Source organism: Salvelinus namaycush, chromosome 33 (assembly GCF_016432855.1).
Source record: "Salvelinus namaycush isolate Seneca chromosome 33, SaNama_1.0, whole genome shotgun sequence".
NCBI lineage: Eukaryota > Metazoa > Chordata > Actinopteri > Salmoniformes > Salmonidae > Salvelinus > Salvelinus namaycush.
In genome coordinates, this window is record NC_052339.1 from 20,345,920 (window position 1) to 20,363,866 (window position 17,947).

General features: G+C 46.3%; 1 protein-coding gene across 1 annotated transcript in view; it reads right to left on the reverse strand.

The window, feature by feature from the left end:
- LOC120027804 (rotatin-like) overlaps positions 1-17,947 on the reverse strand; it is a 61,496-nt gene that overhangs the window by 371 nt on the left and 43,178 nt on the right. The window contains exons 33-48 of the mRNA XM_038972844.1: positions 17,750-17,939; positions 17,423-17,517; positions 15,883-15,976; positions 15,370-15,571; positions 15,115-15,202; positions 14,671-14,821; positions 14,167-14,304; positions 13,479-13,684; positions 13,043-13,148; positions 11,369-11,460; positions 11,105-11,182; positions 10,559-10,685; positions 1,346-1,530; positions 750-1,056; positions 192-295; positions 28-97 (exon numbers count right to left, since the gene is read on the reverse strand). Of these exons, the coding sequence (XP_038828772.1) occupies positions 28-97; positions 192-295; positions 750-1,056; positions 1,346-1,530; positions 10,559-10,685; positions 11,105-11,182; positions 11,369-11,460; positions 13,043-13,148; positions 13,479-13,684; positions 14,167-14,304; positions 14,671-14,821; positions 15,115-15,202; positions 15,370-15,571; positions 15,883-15,976; positions 17,423-17,517; positions 17,750-17,939 (2,233 nt within the window). The remainder of the gene's footprint in view (positions 1-27; positions 98-191; positions 296-749; positions 1,057-1,345; positions 1,531-10,558; positions 10,686-11,104; positions 11,183-11,368; positions 11,461-13,042; positions 13,149-13,478; positions 13,685-14,166; positions 14,305-14,670; positions 14,822-15,114; positions 15,203-15,369; positions 15,572-15,882; positions 15,977-17,422; positions 17,518-17,749; positions 17,940-17,947) is intronic.

Genomic DNA, 17,947 nt, shown 5'->3' on the forward strand with positions numbered 1-17,947 from the left:
GTCTGGACTAAAAGGTGAGAAGTTTACCTTTCTTAGCAACTTTATAGGCTTCATGCACCCTGAGTCTGACAGAGGGACACTTCAAAGTGGTCTTGGCCTTAGGTGAGGAATCACAACGGCAGGTTAGAGACAGCTGTACTTCATATAAATTAGCTCTTATGATTCTAAAAATGATGTGTGTGTGTGTGTACCTTCTGGTAGTTGTGGAGCAGGGCCCATAGTGCCGAGGCCCCTATAGAGCAAACCTCAGCCTCTTTACTGTCTAGACAGGACACCAGCACCCTCATGGCCTTATCTGGACAGGGACATATAATCATGTTGGACATAGTATTATTCCTGAAAATAAAACATTTCTCATTCATAAAATGACACATCATTAGCAAAGATAAGCGAGTTTGACAGGGTGTGATGGTGAAACAAAGACCACTTCTGTTCACACATCCTGTTTCAGATCGTTTCCTGTTTCAGTTCAGCACAAAGTATCAAAAGAGAAGACCTAACAGCTTCCATTTCATTTCAAACACCCACCTTTTACATTCACACATGCATACAGGAAGCCAAAGCTTTCCACTGGAAAGAACAAATCTGAATTCAAAGAAGCCCCCCTAAGTTGTCATCAGATTACATTTTGTGAAAACCTTAAACGTGATGCAAGGGTAGGAATAGGGCAATTTAAACACAGAAACCATTTCTCAACATCTCTCCCTGTCTCTCTCTCTGATAAAAACATCCATGTGTTCCATCCCTACCGTTGGCCAGTACTTTGGGTTTGTTGGCAGAGCTGAAACAGACATTGTGGAGGATGAGGAGGGCATTGTCCGTCGTGGTGATGGGCCTGCTCCCATTGCTATAGTGACGCTGGCGTTGGGGCTGCGTAGCGGCCAGGTCAGCAAGGAGGTCCAGGGCTCCAGTCAGCCTCAGGACACTCAGCTGGCCGTCCTCACCGAAGGAGACACTCAGGAGCAGCCTCAGCCACAGGCCCAACAGCCCCACGGCCCCCGTCTTACTGCCTGGTTTAGGGACAGGCAGGGACAGAAACGGCTGCAGGAAGTTACTCTGGAGGGAGAGTGACAACCAGGGAGAGGGAGAGAGAAAAATGAGATTCAGCCAGGTTTTGATTGAAACTGAGAAAGACATCTGAAATCGAGAGCTTTGTTAAAAGGTTACCGAAACCGCAGAGTGCAAAAAGACTCAACTTACAGTATTTACAGTAAAGACACGTTTTTAACCAGTAGTCACATTGACACCGTCTCCAATCATATTACCTTCTGCAGGGCCAGGTTTGGTGACAATGTGGTAAGGGGTGTAAGGGTAATGTATTAGGGGTAATAATGTAGTACATTACCTTGTGCAGGACTCCTTTGCAGTCCTTGTTGATGGCCAGGTTGGCCAGCAGGGAGAAGGCCAGCTGCTGGACAAGGCTGTTGTCGGGGGCAACCCCAGAGGCCAGCTTCATGACACAGTGCATCAGGGAGCCACCTGGGGGCCCTCGGGGGCCAGAGGCCAAACCACAACACAGAGAGCTACAAGCTGGAGGGAGAGGAGAGAAAGGAAAGGAAAAAGTAGCAAAGCAAGAAAAATAAGAGTACTGTTGACACTGACAGACAGGTGTAGAGGCAGGATATGATAGGTGAGAGGTTGTGATGAGAGTCAGGATATGATAGGTGAGAGGTTGTGATGAGAGGCAGGATATGATAGGTGAGAGGATGTGATGAGAAGCAGGATATGATAGGTGAGAGGATGTGATGAGAGGCAGGATATGATAGGTGAGAGGATGTGATGAGAGGCAGGATATGATAGGTGAGAGGATGTGATGAGAGGCAGGATATGATAGGTGAGAGGTTGTGATGCGAGGCAGGATATGATAGGTGAGAGGTTGTGATGCGAGGCAGGATATGATAGGTGAGAGGTTGTGATGCGAGGCAGGATATGATAGGCGAGAGGTTGTGATGAGAGGCCTGATAGGCGAGAGGTTGTGATGAGAGGCCTGATAGGCGAGAGGTTGTGATGTGAGGCCTGATAGGCGAGAGGTTGTGATGAGAGGCCTGATATGATAGGTGAGAGGTTGTGATGAGAGGCCTGATAGATAGGTGAGAGGTTGTGATGAGAGGCAGGATAGGATAGGTGAGAGGTTGTGATGAAAGGTTGTGATGAGAGGCCTGATAGATAGGTGAGAGGTTGTGATGAGAGGCAGGACAGGATAGGTCAGAGGTTGTGATGAGAAAACGGATAGATAGGTGAGAGGTTGTGATGAGAGGCCTGATAGATAGGTGAGAGGTTGTGATGAGAGGCAGGATAGGATAGGTGAGAGGTTGTGATGAGAGGCAGGATATGATAGGTGAGAGGATGTGATGAGAGGCAGGATATGATAGGTGAGAGGTTGTGATGCGAGGCAGGATATGATAGGTGAGAGGTTGTGATGCGAGGCAGGATATGATAGGCGAGAGGTTGTGATGAGAGGCCTGATAGGCGAGAGGTTGTGATGAGAGGCCTGATATGATAGGTGAGAGGTTGTGATGAGAGGCCTGATAGGCGAGAGGTTGTGATGAGAGGCCTGATATGATAGGTGAGAGGTTGTGATGAGAGGCCTGATAGATAGGTGAGAGGTTGTGATGAGAGGCAGGATAGGATAGGTGAGAGGTTGTGATGAAAGGTTGTGATGAGAGGCCTGATAGATAGGTGAGAGGTTGTGATGAGAGGCAGGACAGGATAGGTCAGAGGTTGTGATGAGAAAACGGATAGATAGGTGAGAGGTTGTGATGAGAGGCAGGATAGGATAGGTGAGAGGTTGTGATGAGAGGCAGGATAGGATAGGTGAGAGGTTGTGATGAGAGGCAGGATATGATAGGTGAGAGGATGTGATGAGAGGCAGGATATGATAGGTGAGAGGTTGTGATGCGAGGCAGGATATGATAGGTGAGAGGTTGTGATGCGAGGCAGGATATGATAGGCGAGAGGTTGTGATGAGAGGCCTGATAGGCGAGAGGTTGTGATGAGAGGCCTGATAGGCGAGAGGTTGTGATGAGAGGTTGTGATGAGAGGCCTGATATGATAGGTGAGAGGTTGTGATGAGAGGCAGGATAGGATAGGTGAGAGGTTGTGATGAAAGGTTGTGATGAGAGGCCTGATAGATAGGTGAGAGGTTGTGATGAGAGGCAGGATAGGATAGGTGAGAGGTTGTGATGAAAGGTTGTGATGAGAGGCCTGATAGATAGGTGAGAGGTTGTGATGTGAGGCCTGATAGATAGGCGAGAGGTTGTGATGAGAGGCCTGATAGGCGAGAGGTTGTGATGAGAGGCCTGATAGGCGAGAGGTTGTGATGAGAGGTTGTGATGAGAGGCCTGATATGATAGGTGAGAGGTTGTGATGAGAGGCAGGATAGGATAGGTGAGAGGTTGTGATGAAAGGTTGTGATGAGAGGCCTGATAGATAGGTGAGAGGTTGTGATGAGAGGCAGGATAGCATAGGTGAGAGGTTGTGATGAAAGGTTGTGATGAGAGGCCTGATAGATAGGTGAGAGGTTGTGATGAGAGGCAGGACAGGATAGGTGAGAGGTTGTGATGAGAAAACTGATAGATAGGTGAGAAGTTGTGATGCGAGGCAGGATATGATAGGTGAAAGGTTGTGATGAGAGGCAGGATATGATAGGTGAGAGGTTATGATGAGAGGATGTGATAGGTGAGAGGTTGTGATGAGAGGCCTGATAGATAGGTGAGAGGTTGTGATGAGAGGTCTGATAGATAGGTGAGAGGTTGTGATGCGAGGCCTGCTAGATAGGTGAGAGGTTGTGATGCGAGGCCTGCTAGATAGGTGAGAGGTTGTGATGCGAGGCCTGCTAGATAGGTGAGAGGTTGTGATGCGAGGCCTGCTAAATAGGTCAGAGGTTGTGATGCGAGGCCTGATAGATAGGTAAGAGGTTGTGATGCGAGGCCTGCTAAATAGGTCAGAGGTTGTGATGCGAGGCCTGATAGATAGGTAAGAGGTTGTGATGCGAGGCCTGATAGATAGGTGAGAGGCCTGATAGATCCTGTAGTATTTCTTCCGTATTAACAAGGTGTGTCGGTCAAAGTAGAGTCTCACAAGGAGTAGGGCTGGTTGCCTGACGATGGGTTATAGGGGTTGTATAGGCCTATATCTACAGCCTAGTTGGAGTACCCAGATCAACGAAAATGCATGTCTTTTTGACAAAATAATAACATTTCACAAAAATTGTGTAGCATTCACAACTTTAAATTGTCTTCATCAGGCTTCGCTGAACTAAGAACATTGCATCTAAAATCGTTTTGGAGTCTGTTTATCTACAGCCCAGTCTGAAAGTGAAAAATGAATGTTTTTAGAAAAGACAAATAATCGAATCTATACTGAAAAAAAATATAAACGCATCATGTAAAGTGTTGTTTACTGAGCTGAAATAAAAGATCCCAGAAATGTTCCATACGGACAAAAAGCGTATTTCTCAAAAACAAATGAGTTTTCTGTACATGACAGGAATGGACCTCCATTCCTGTCATTATTGAAAGAGATTGTGATAATATCTCACATCTCAAAATAGTACTACTTAATGTTAGATCCCTCACTTCCAAGGCAGTCAGAGTCAATGAACTAACCACTGATCATAGTCTTGATGTGATTGGTCTGACTGAAACCTGGCTCAAGCCCGATTCATTTTCTGTGTTAAATAAGGCCTCTCCTCCTGGTTACACTAGTGACCATAACCCCCACGCATCCCGCAAAGGCGGAGGTGTTGTTAACATTTACGACAGCATAAACAATTTAAATAAATAAGACTGCATTTTCTTCTTTTGAGCTTGTAGTCATGAAATCTTTGCAGCCTACTCAATTACTTTTTATAGCTACTGTTTACAGACCTCCTGGGCCATATACAGCGTTCCTCACCGAGTTCCCTGAACTTCTATCGGACCTTGTTGTCATGGCAGATAATTCACATTTTTGGTGACTTCAATATTCACATGAAAAAGACCACAGACGCACTCCAAAAGGCTTTCGGAGCCATCATTGACTCAGTGGGTTTTGTCCAACATGTCTTCGATCCCGCGCATTGCCACAGTCATACCCCAATCTAATTTTATCTCATGGAATAAATATTGTGGATCAAAATATTTTTCCTCATAATCCTGGACTATCGGAACACCATTGTATAACGTTAAATAAATCTGCTCAAACGCCAACCAAGATTATCAAAAGCTGCGCTATTAATTCTCGGACAACCCAAAGATTCCTAGATGCCCTTCCAGACTCCTCCACCTACACAAGGACATCAGAGTACAAAATTCAGTTAACCACCTAACTTTTTAGAGGATCTAAATTTAACCTTGCGTAATACCGTAGATGCAGTCGCATTGCACCTCTAAAAACAAAAAACATTTGTCGCAAGAAATCAGCTCCTGGTATACAGAAAATACCCAAGCCCTGAAGCAAGCTTCCAGAAAATTGGAACGGAAATGACGCTCCACAAAGCTGGAAATCTTCCGACTAGCTTGGAAAGACAGTACCATGCAATATCGAAGAGCCCTCACTGCTACCCGACCAACCTACTTTTCCATCCTAATTGAGGAGGATAAAAACACAATCCAAAATCAATAAAAAGCAGCATTCCCCAAGAGAGGATGGCCGTCACTTCAGCAGTTATGAATTCATGAACTTCAACAAAAAGATCATGATCATTAGAAAGCAAATTACGGACTCCTCTTTGAATCTGCACATTTCTCCAAAACTCAGTTGTCCTGAGTCTGCACAGAACTGCCAGGACCTAGGATAAATGGAGACACTAAAGTGTTTTAATCCTGTATCTCTCGACACAAAAATAGTCATGGCTTCTAAACCTTCTAGCTGCCAACTGGACCCTATACCAACTAAACTACTGAAGGAGCTACTTCCTGTGCTTGGCCCTACTATGTTGAACATAATAAACAGCTCCCTATCCTCCGGATGTGGACCAAACTCACTAAAAGCGGCAATAATAAAGCCTCTCCTAAAAACGGCAAACCTTGACCGATTATTAAAAAAAAAATGTTTTACTCATCGGCCTCGAAACATTTTTGGAAAAAGCTGTAACTCGCAGCAACTCACTGCCTTCCTGAAGATAAATAATGTATACAAAACTCTCCAGTCTTGTTTTAGACCCCATCATAGCACTGAGACTGCCCTTGTGAAGTTGGTAAATTACCTTTTAATGGAGTCAGACCAAGGCTCTGCATCTGTCCTCATGCTCCTAAACCTTAGTACCGATCTAAACCAAGTTCTTGCATGGTTTAGATCTTATCTGTCGGAAAGATATCAGTTAGTCTCTGCGGATGTTTTGTCCTCTGACAAATCAATTGTAAGTGTTGGTGTTCCTCAAGGTTCCATTTTTGTTTTGACTATATATTCTACCTCTTGGTGATGTCATTCGGAAACACAATTTCAACTTTCACGGCTATACGGACAATACACAGCTGTACATTGATAAAACATGGTGAAGCCCCAAAATTGCTTACCCTGGAAGCCTGTGTTTCAGACATTTTTCACAGGCAATTTTTCACTTTTAAACTCAGACAAAACAGAGGTGCTAGTTCTAGGTCCCAAGAAACAAAGAGATCTGCTGTTTGATCTGACAATTAGTCTTGATGGTTGTACAGTCGCCTCAAAGAAAACTGAAGGACCTTGGCGTTACTCTGGACCCTGATCTCTCTTTAATGAACATATCAAGAAAATTTCAATGCCGCCTTTTTTCCATCTTCGTAACATTGCAAAAAAATCTAATCAATGCTTTTGTCACTTCTAGATTAGACTACCGCAATGCACTACTCTCCGGCTACCCAGATATATCACTAAATTAACTTCAGTTAGTGCTAAATACAGCTGCTAGATTTAATCATATTACTCCAGTGCTAGCCTCTCCACACGGGTATCCTGTTAAGCCTGGGCTGATTTCAAGGTTTTACTGCTAACCTACAAAGCATTATGTGGACTTGCTCCTAACTATCTCTCCGATTTGGTCCTGCCGTACATACACTTACGCTACGGTCCAAAAATGCAGGCCTCCTTATTGACCCCAGAATTTCTAAGCAAACAGCTAGAGGCAGGGCTTTGTCCTATAGAAGTACATTTTTATGAAATGGTCTGCCTATCCATGTGAGAGACGCAGACTCAGTCTAAACTTAAGTCTTTACTGAAGACTCATCTCCTAAGTAGGTTCTATGATTGAGTGTAGTCTGGCCCAGGGGCGCGAAAGCAAACGGCAAGGCACTGGAGTGACGAACCGCCCTTGCTGTCTTTGCCTGGCTGGCTCACCTTTCTCCACTTGGATTGTATGGATTGTATGCCTCTGACCCTATTACGGAGGCTGAGTCACTGGCTTACTAGTTCTCTTCCATACCGTCCCTAGGAGGGGTGCTTCACATCGTGCCAGGCTTTTTGTGCTACACACGACTTGAGTGGGTTGAGTCACTGACGTGATCTTCCTGTCCGGTCTTGCGCCCCCTTGGGCTCGTGCGATGGAGGAGATCTTCGTGGGCTATACTCAGCCTTGTCTCAGGGTAGTAAGTTGGTGGTCTGTTGATATCCCTCTAGTGGTGTGGGGGCTGTGCTTTGGCAAAGTGGGTGGGGTTATATCCTGCCTGGCCCTGTCCGGGGGTATCGTTGAACATGGCCAGTGTTCCCCGACCCTCCCCTGTCTCAGCCTCCAATATCTATGCTGCAATTGTCTATGTGCCAGGGGGACTAGGGTCAGTCTGTCCTATCTGGTGAAATTCTCTTGTCTTATCTGGTGTCCAGTGTGAACTTAAGTATGCTAATTCTCTCTCCCTCCCAGAGGACCTGAGCCCTAGGGCCATGCCTCAGGACTACCTGGCCTGATGACTCCTGGCTGTCCCCAGTCCACCTGGTCGTGCTGCTGCTCCACTGTCAACTGTTCTGTCTGCGGCTATGGAACCTGTTCACCGGACGGCCTACCTTGTCCCGGACCTGCTGTTTTCAACTCTCCCTCTCTCGGCCACTGAATACTCAGCTACGAAAAGCCAACTGACATTTACTCCTGAGGTGCTGACCTGTTGCACAACCAATGTTGTAGAGGGTGCTGGTCATCTATGAACATTTGAACATCTTGAAGAACGATCTTGCATTAATGGTCATGTAGCCTTATTTCCACATGACAGCCAAAATAGGACTGGCCACCCCTCAGAGCCTGGTTCCCGTCTAGGTTTCATCCTAGGTTCCTGCCTTTCAAGGATGTTTTTCCTAGCCACTGTGCTTCTACATCTGCATTGCTTGCTGTTTGGGGTTTTAGTCTGGGTTTCTGTATTAGCACTTTGTGACATCTGCTGATGTAAAAAGGGCTTTATAAATAAATGTGATTTGATATAATTTAAACAGTTGATATTATGGTTTCAATAAATTCAGCTGCTGGAACACACTGGTTCCACACACTTTCAGCTGCTGAAAGAGCTATATAAATGAGCATTTCTCCTTTGCCAAGATAATCCATCCACCTGACAAGTGTGGCATATCAATAAGCTGATTAAACAGCATGGCCAATACACAGGTGCACCTTGAGCTGGGGACAATAAAAGGCCACTAAAATGTTCCGTTTTGTCACACAACACAATACCATAGAAGTTTTGAGGGAGCATGCAATTAGCATGATGACTGCAGTAATGTCCACCTGAGCTTTTGCCAGAGAATTGAAGGTTCATTTAGCTGCCATAAGCAGTCTCCAACATCGTTTTAGAGAATTTGTCAGTAAGTCCAACCGGCCTCAGAACCGCAGACCATGTGTAACCACGCCAGCCCGGGACATTCACATCCGGCTTCTTCACCTGCAGAGATCGTCTGAGGGGTTTTCTGTCTGTAATAAAGCTCTTTTGTGGGGATTTTTTTTTTTTTGATTAGCTGGGCCTGGCTCCCAAGTGGGTGGGCCTATGCCCTCCCAGGCCCACCCATGGCTGCGCCCGTGCCCAGTCATGTGAAATCCATAGATTAGTGCCTAATTTATGTATTTAAACTGACTGATTTCCTTATATGAACTGTAACGCATTCAAATCTTTGAAATTGTCACATATTGCGTTTAAATTTTTGTACATTCATGTACATTTTCTCAAATAGTGCAGCATTCACAACTCAAAATGTTCTTCATCAGGCTTCATTAAAGTGAGAATATTGTGTTGAGATTGTTTTGAAGTCTGTGAAAGCCAGTATTGTAGGTATAATTTAAAGGCCGGCGTCATGCAGTCTGAACACACACCTGCTGTTAGGCTAACCTTTAGGAAACGCTGGGCTCGACATGACTGATTGGTATTGCTTCACAGCGGGAGCTTAAGCGTGGCTGTAGAGCAAAACACACACACACACACACACACACACACACTTCAAAGGTGGCATCTCAGAGACAATCACAGGTACAAAACAAACAGCATTGTCACTCTCTGCTCAAAGGTTCACTTTCCATGACTTCAGAGACGCAGTGTCTAGGGCTCTACAGACACCCATATTAACCCCCTAGCTTCTAAATCTAATCGGCGATCTACAAACACCCATATTAACCCCCTAGCTTCTAAATCTAACTGCCACTCTACAGACACCCATATTAACCCCCTAGCTTCTAAATCTAACTGCCACTCTACAGACACCCATATTAACCCCCTAGCTTCTAAATCTAACTGCCACTCTACAGACACCCATATTAACCCCCTAGCTTCTAAATCTAACTGCCACTCTACAGACACCCATATTAACCCCCTAGCTTCTAAATCTAACTGCCACTCTACAAACACCCATATTAACCCCCTAGCTTCTAAATCTAACTGCCACTCTACAAACACCCATATTAACCCCCTAGCTTCTAAATCTAATCGGCGCTCTACAAACACCCATATTAACCCCCTAGCTTCTAAATCTAATCGGCGCTCTACAAACACCCATATTAACCCCCTAGCTTCTAAATCTAACTGCCACTCTACAAACACCCATATTTAGAGAACATGAAAGGAAACAGTTGTAGCCCTTTATCAAAGGTAAACTTCCTCTACTCTTTACAGCGCTTCTTTCTCCATTTTGCTGTAACTTGTGTAGCCTGCGTTTCACAGCATACCTCTGTTTCTCTCACACAGACTAGAATATCAATGCCTCAGGAGACAGAGTGATGCACTGCGATTCCCTTGTGAATAACCCGCTGGTCCACAGCCTAGAATACTGTACTCATAGTAATGATTTAATGCAGCCTGCTCTAGCACACTGACAGTGTTCCTATTGTGGCCGGCAGGCTCGTGGCTGGCGCTAGGCATATACAGTGGAACAAAGTGTGTGTAAATGGTCTTCAGGAGAGACAATGGGTCTCAGTGTGTGTGAGAGTGCATGACTCAGTCAGATCCCTGACCACAGACTGGGGGAATGGAAGGCACGGGCCAGGCACTGAACAACACACACACACACACACACACACACACACACACACACACACACACACACACACACACACACACACACACACACACACACACACACACACACACACACACACACACACACACACACACACACACACACACACACACACACACACCTGTGGTACAGTTGGCTGTGTAGACACACAACAATTCCAGGACCGACTCCATAGCAGCATCATCCAATAAGAACCAAGGCCAAAGGGCGTGCAGCACAGCAGCCAATCGACAGTCAGTGGCCACAGCCTGAGGAGAAACACACACACAATATCCACCCGATTGGATAATTTCTGGATGTAATATTATGAACACATGCTGATTGACAGTACGACACACTCATAAGTTAAGTGATTGTCAACACACTCTGCTAACCAAGCACATAGAAACACACAAGGATGTAAAGTATAAAGTCCAGAAATACATGAAGGGCCTTTCCCATCCCAATATAACTACTGCTGAGTGGATGCTGCAATTACTGTCTATGACATTTAGAGCAGCCAATATAGCCAATCATTCTACATTGACGTTTAAGAGGATAAAAACATTCAGACCTCAACAGAGTCATAATCGTTAGGGCCAAATCTCATTCCAGACACAGTCAGCACCAGTAGAATGGCTTTCATTAAAACCCTATCAGGAGCGGATTAAAACGGCAGGGTTCTCACTTTGGATTGGCTGTTCTGGTAAAGACTGTTCCTGAGGATTTCCAGAGACATCTTTATTTCCTTCATATAGCTCTCCTCCTGGTGGGGGAGAAGATGCAACTTGTTAAATGATCCACTCTAACCAATAACAGAGAGCACCGTCTCCATCTTAGACACATTATCAGTCAAGATCACCCAATAGCCTATACCAACACAGCACACATCATCTGAAGGCTGAGACAATGAAAACATGTTGTTTAGTGTGTTTAGTGTATAAAGGCTCACCTTCCTCCTTCCTCTGCCAGGTCTGACTGACTCCATGTGGAGGTGGCTGTGCATCAGTTTCATCTGCTCCACACAGCTGTCAATCAAACCAGCTACACACAGACACAGAGACAGTGAGAGAGAGCGGTCAATCATAACATAACTCCTAGGGTATAGTAGCCGGACCAGGGCGCGTTTGTTCACTGCCTCTTGTTGCATAAAAGCACAGACCTCTTGGTAGAGGCTAGAGTATTACTCCCATCCTACTGTAAATGAGCTCTACTGACCAGTGTGTTCCAGTACCTTTAGCAGCGTGGTTCTGACTAGTGTGTTCCAGTACCTCAAGCAGCGTGGTTCTGACTAGTGTGTTCCAGTACCTTTAGCAGCGTGGTTCTGAGCAGTGTGTTCCAGTACCTTTAGCAGCGTGGTTCTGACCAGTGTGTTCCAGTACCTTTAGCAGCATGGTTCTGAGCAGTGTGTTCCAGTACCTTTAGCAGTGTGGTTCTGAGCAGTGTGTTCCAGTACCTTTAGCAGCGTGGTTCTGACCAGTGTGTTCCAGTACCTTTAGCAGCATGGTTCTGACCAGTGTGTTCCAGTACCTTTAGCAGCATGGTTCTGAGCAGTGTGTTCCAGTACCTTTAGCAGCATGGTTCTGAGCAGTGTGTTCCAGTACCTTTAGCAGCATGGTTCTGAGCAGTGTGTTCCAGTACCTTTAGCAGCATGGTTCTGACCAGAGTGTTCCAGTACCTTTAGCAGCATGGTCCTGACCAGTGTGTTCCAGTACCTTTAGCAGCATGGTTCTGAGCAGTGTTCCAGTACCTTTAGCAGCATGGTTCTGACCAGTGTGTTCCAGTACCTTTAGCAGCATGGTTCTGAGCAGTGTTCCAGTACCTTTAGCAGCGTGGTTCTGACTAGTGTGTTCCTGTACCTTTAGCAGCATGGTTCTGAGCAGTGTGTTCCAGTACCTTTGGCAGCATGGTTCTGAGCAGTGTGTTCCAGTACCTTTAGCAGCATGGTTCTGAGCAGTGTTCCAGTACCTTTAGCAGCGTGGTTCTGAGCAGTGTGTTCCAGTACCTTTGGCAGCATGGTTCTGAGCAGTGTGTTCCAGTACCTTTGGCAGCATGGTTCTGAGCAGTGTGTTCCAGTACCTTTAGCAGCATGGTTCTGAGCAGTGTTCCAGTACCTTTAGCAGCATGGTTCTGAGCAGTGTTCCAGTACCTTTGGCAGCATGGTTCTGAGCAGTGTGTTCCAGTACCTTTAGCAGCATGGTTCTGAGCAGTGTGTTCCAGTACCTTTGGCAGCATGGTTCTGAGCAGTGTGTTCCAGTACCTTTAGCAGCATGGTTCTGAGCAGTGTTCCAGTACCTTTAGCAGCGTGGTTCTGACTAGTGTGTTCCAGTACCTTTAGCAGCATGGTTCTGAGCAGTGTGTTCCAGTACCTTTGGCAGCGTGGTTCTGAGCAGTGTTCCAGTACCTTTAGCAGCGTGGTTCTGACTAGTGTGTTCCAGTACCTTTAGCAGCATGGTTCTGAGCAGTGTGTTCCAGTACCTTTAGCAGCGTGGTTCTGACTAGTGTGTTCCAGTACCTTTAGCAGCATGGTTCTGAGCAGTGTGTTCCAGTACCTTTAGCAGCGTGGTTCTGACTAGTGTGTTCCAGTACCTTTAGCAGCATGGTTCTGAGCAGTGTGTTCCAGTACCTTTAGCAGCGTGGTTCTGAGCAGTGGAACTGCAGGCCAGTAGAGCCATGAGGGCTTTAGCTGTCTTCTTCTTCACTGGGTCCTGGAACGCACGCTTCTCAAAACTCTGACAACACAAAACAATGCAACAGGTGATGCAAAACCTGACCTAAACTTCCAGAGTATTGACAACATGTTAATCCATCTAATATCCCAGTGCTCTAGACCAGTGGTAGGGAACCCTGTTCTTTGCTCCAGCAAGGCACCACACCTGCCCAACTCAGCTAATTGATCAGTACAGTGATTGCCTAAATGCAACACACCAGGTCTTCCAGAATGGTTAAATCAACAACATGAAGTGCCTGCTGCACTCCAGAAGCAGGGTTAACTACCCCTTTAGACCAATCAAAGTGTGTGTGTGTGTGTGTGTGTGCACGCGCAAGTCAGGTTCTGTTACCTCCAGCAATAGTTCACAGAGCTGTCCACCGGAGGCGCCGTTCAGGGCCTCAGACAGAGGGGTCAGCTGGAGGTCCGGGTTCAGGGTGGTGACCTCTAGGGGTCGTCTCTTGGCCTCCTCAGACAGGACGACACACAGGAACTGTAGTACCGCAGCATGGAGGGGAGGGTCACTGAACGACTGGTCCACACACACTGACAACGTGGCTGGAGGTAGGCACAGATACAGACGCAGATTAACACACATACTGGATGCGTATGCACACACACACACACACACACACACACACACACACACACACACACACACACACACACACACACACACACACACACACACACACACACACACACACACACACAGAGAGGATGGATGAAATGGGTTAGTGGATATTTTACTTTTGTATGAATGAATCAACATCCTGCAGCCCAGTAAAACCAAATCCTGAAATCTCTTTACACAGACAGTGTGACTCATTCACACCTCAGGCATTTCTGTCTACATAACACACAATGTAATCAATCACAAATACACACACACAGCATTAATCTTTCACAGGGATCATCAGATTTCCCTGCAGCCCCATTAGACACAGAGGAAGATGATGAGGAGGAACGATGGATGTACTGCATGCTCCCTGAGGTCCTAGCATATGTCCAGTACACAGTCAGTAGCTGTATATGTATACCTGTGAATGTGTTCCAGCATCTCCCTAGTGCAGCAGAGAGAGATTGGTAGGCTGCAGAGCCATCCCGCCTCACCACAGTAGCCAGAAGCATCAACACGTCTGTCCAGCAAACACACACAGCACCACGGGTACCATCGCCTGAGAGGTCCAGAAAACACACACACACACACACACCGGAGATCGGAGTACGAGCTGAGAAGCTGAAGAGGCCTTCATTAAACAAGATACCAACAAAAGGTGTGAATAGATTATTACAAGCTTCCATTGGGGATCTTATACACTTTTAATTATGACTTCAGATTATGACAGAACACTGAACACCACTTCATTATGATACATTCAGCTGGAAAGTGGTCTGACTTTCAATGCCATGTAAGGCTGCCTGCCATAAGAATGGTATTATAGCGGTTGTAACCATGATGTCCAGTCAATGGTGACAGTACACATATGTTGTGTCTATGGTTAGGTTGAGAATCATTCCTATCCCAAAAGCGAGATTCTTACCCAAGTCCTTGGTATCAAGTGTGAGGACAGTGAAGAGATTGGCCAGTAGCGGTTTCAGGAAGTCCATCTGACCAATCAGATCTGAGCTCAGAATGAAACATGACTTCAGGAACTTAGAGAAGCTGGACAGGAACTTGAGCAGGGTCAGGACCTGGGGGACGAGACACACAAACAAATTGATATGTACACACATCTTGAAGCAGTGTGGAGCAAAATCAGTGGGTAGATGTGAAAACAAAATATTTCCTACCAAGTGAAAGCATGAAATCACCCCTTTCATATCACTCTCCAAACTGCCACCATCTCAACCACAGGGTATAGGATTCTCATGGGCCTCTACCCTACTACACCTGTGCTGCTCTCACCACAACAACATGCTGTATAGAGATCATGTGAATCTTATGTTGAAGCATTCATTGGTACTAAATGATGTAACCCAGTTACCTGCCGTTTAATGTCCTCCTGGTCTCCTGGTAGTGTGTTAGTCTTCAGCTCACCCAGACATCTCTCTATGGCTGCTGCGTCCACCAAACTAGAACACACAGGAAACAGAAACGGGTTTAAGTCCATCCCTTCAGACAGGACAATTTCAGCTCTGTAAATTGTATTGTGGATGTCCAGTGCTCCAAAGACTGTATTTGATTTGGCCAGGAATTGGGATAGTGAGACTAGTGCGATAGTGTTTATTTGACCTCTGACCTGGCCAGTGATTGGAAGAGCTGGCTGTGTGTGAGGGCTGAGAGGGTGAACTCCGGTAGCACGGCTAACAGGTTGGCCAGGAGGCCGCAGAGTGCTGATAAAAGGTCTGGGGTCACAATGACACAGGTGGGGTCAGGAGCGGGGTCAGCCAGTCTGGAGTCCTGGGAGAGGACAGAGTCAATGGTGTCTGTGTCACTCTGACCTGCAGAGTAAAATAGGGGAGCAGATATTAACATTGCTGTCTGTGTCACTGACCTACAATACAGGAAAGAGGAGCAAAGATGGACGGGACAGATAGGGGTCGAAACATGTACCATACCAAAAATTGGTGTGTGTAGAGGCATAGTCTGTATATATAAATTCACTGTCATGGTTGGTCTTGATATGAAGAACTGTGCATGAGATGGTTCCTTTAACTCTGACTCTTAATTGGTTTGGTGCTACATGAGATCTGTATATGAAACCTGTTCACATTTACCTACACTATATATACAAACACACACACACACACACCTTGAGCAATCAGTCTGCTAGCGGGTGTATCTTGTGCAGTAGCATTGAGAGAAGTGGGCACAGGGGATTGAAGCCTTGAGCCTCCAGGTATGATCTGTTTAAGACAAAAAAAAAACACTTCAATAAGACAATGTGTTTAAATCACAGATCCACAGTTGATGCAATCTCAATCGCCGTCCACACTGCACTTTCCCGGTTGGACAAAAGGAACACCTATGTGAGAATGCTGTTCATTGACTACAGTTCAGCGTTCAACACAATAGTGCCCACAAAGCTCATCACTAAGCTAAGGACCCTGGGACTAAACATCTCCCTCTGCAACTGGATCCTGGACTTCCTGACGGGCCGCCCCCAGGTGGTAAGGGTAGGTAACAACACATCTGCCATGCTGATCCTCAACACGGGGGCCCCTCAGGGGTGCGTGCTTAGTCCCATCCTGTACTCCCTGTTCACCCCCGACTGCGTGGCCAAGCACGACTCCAACACCATCATTACATTTGCTGACGACACAACAGTGGTAGGCCTGATCACCGACAACGATGAGACGGCCTATAGGGAGACCTGGCACTGTGGTCAGAGACCTGGCACTGTGGTGTCAGGACAACAACCTCTCCCTCAATGTCAGCAAGACAAAGGAGCTGATCGTCGACGGGGCTGTAGTGGAGCGGGTCGAGAGTTTCAAGTTTCCTTGGTGTCCACATCGCCAACAAACTATCATGGTACAAACACACCAAGACCGTCGTGAAGTGGCCACGACAACACCCTTTCCTCCTCAGGAGACTGAAAAGATTTGGCATGGGTCCCCAGATCCTCAAAAAGTTCTACAGCTGCACCATCGAGAGCATCCTGACCGGTTGTATCACCGCCTGGTATGGCAAATGCTCGGCATCTGACCGTAAGGGGCTACAGAGGTAGTGCGTACGGCCCAGCACATCACAGGGGCCAAGCTTCCTGCTATCCAGGAGATATACACTAGGCAGTGTCAGAGGAAGGCCCAAAAAGTTGTCAAAGACTCCAGCCACCCAAGTCATAGACTGTTCTTTCTGCTTACCGCATGGCAAGCGGTACCAAAAGGCTCCTTAATAGCTTCTACCCCCAAGCCATAACACAGCGAATGGCCACCTGGACTATTTACATTGACCCCCCTTTTGTTTTTACACTGCTGCTAGTCACTGTTTATTATCTATCCATAGTCACTTCACCCCTACCTACATGTACAAATTACCTCGACTTGTCTGTACCCCCGCACATTGACTCGGTACCGGTATCCCCTGTATATCATTTTTATTTAAAAAATTACTTTTGTTTATTTAATAAATATTTTCTTACCTCTATTTCTTGAACTATATTGTTGGTTTAGGGCTTGTAAGTAAGCATTTCACAGTAAGGTCTACACCGGTTGTATTCGGCGCATGTTACAAATAACATTTGATTTGAATTGTTTCTAGTGGTCAAGTGGACCCAGTCTTAAGCTGCAACCTAAGAGGATTACAGTCTATGAATGGGCCTTGAGCCACCAGACCTGCAGTACTTTACTCACCAGAGTGCTGGAGGTGGACAGGGAGCCAGAGGCCCTGCTAGGATTCACTGGGACTCCTTTAGGAGGTCTCCACAACCTCAGGGAGTCATCCGCATCTAAACAGACAGACAGGGAGGGCATCATCACAAACAACATCATGCAAGAAAAAAAAAAAAGAGGCTACAGGCCAATTTCCTGATAAATAAATAAAATACTTTGCCTGTTTACCATAATAACACTTGATTTCAGATCTACTCTGTGAACCACAGACACATAACTGAATCACTGAATGAACAACCTAATGGCTAGACAGACTGACAGAAGAATGGACAGGTGCAGTCCCAGGACCTTCAGTGGTGCTGTCCTGAGGGCCGGGGTCCCTGGCTGAGGGTTGCAGGTCGAAGGTGTACCTGCCTCTGTAGCAGGCTGTGGCCATGAGGGCAGTGTGCTGGAAGAACTGACAGTGGTAGAGCAGAGCCTGTAGGGCTTGGAGACCCACCAGACATACACCTGAAGACTCATCATGGACACACGGACTCTATGGAG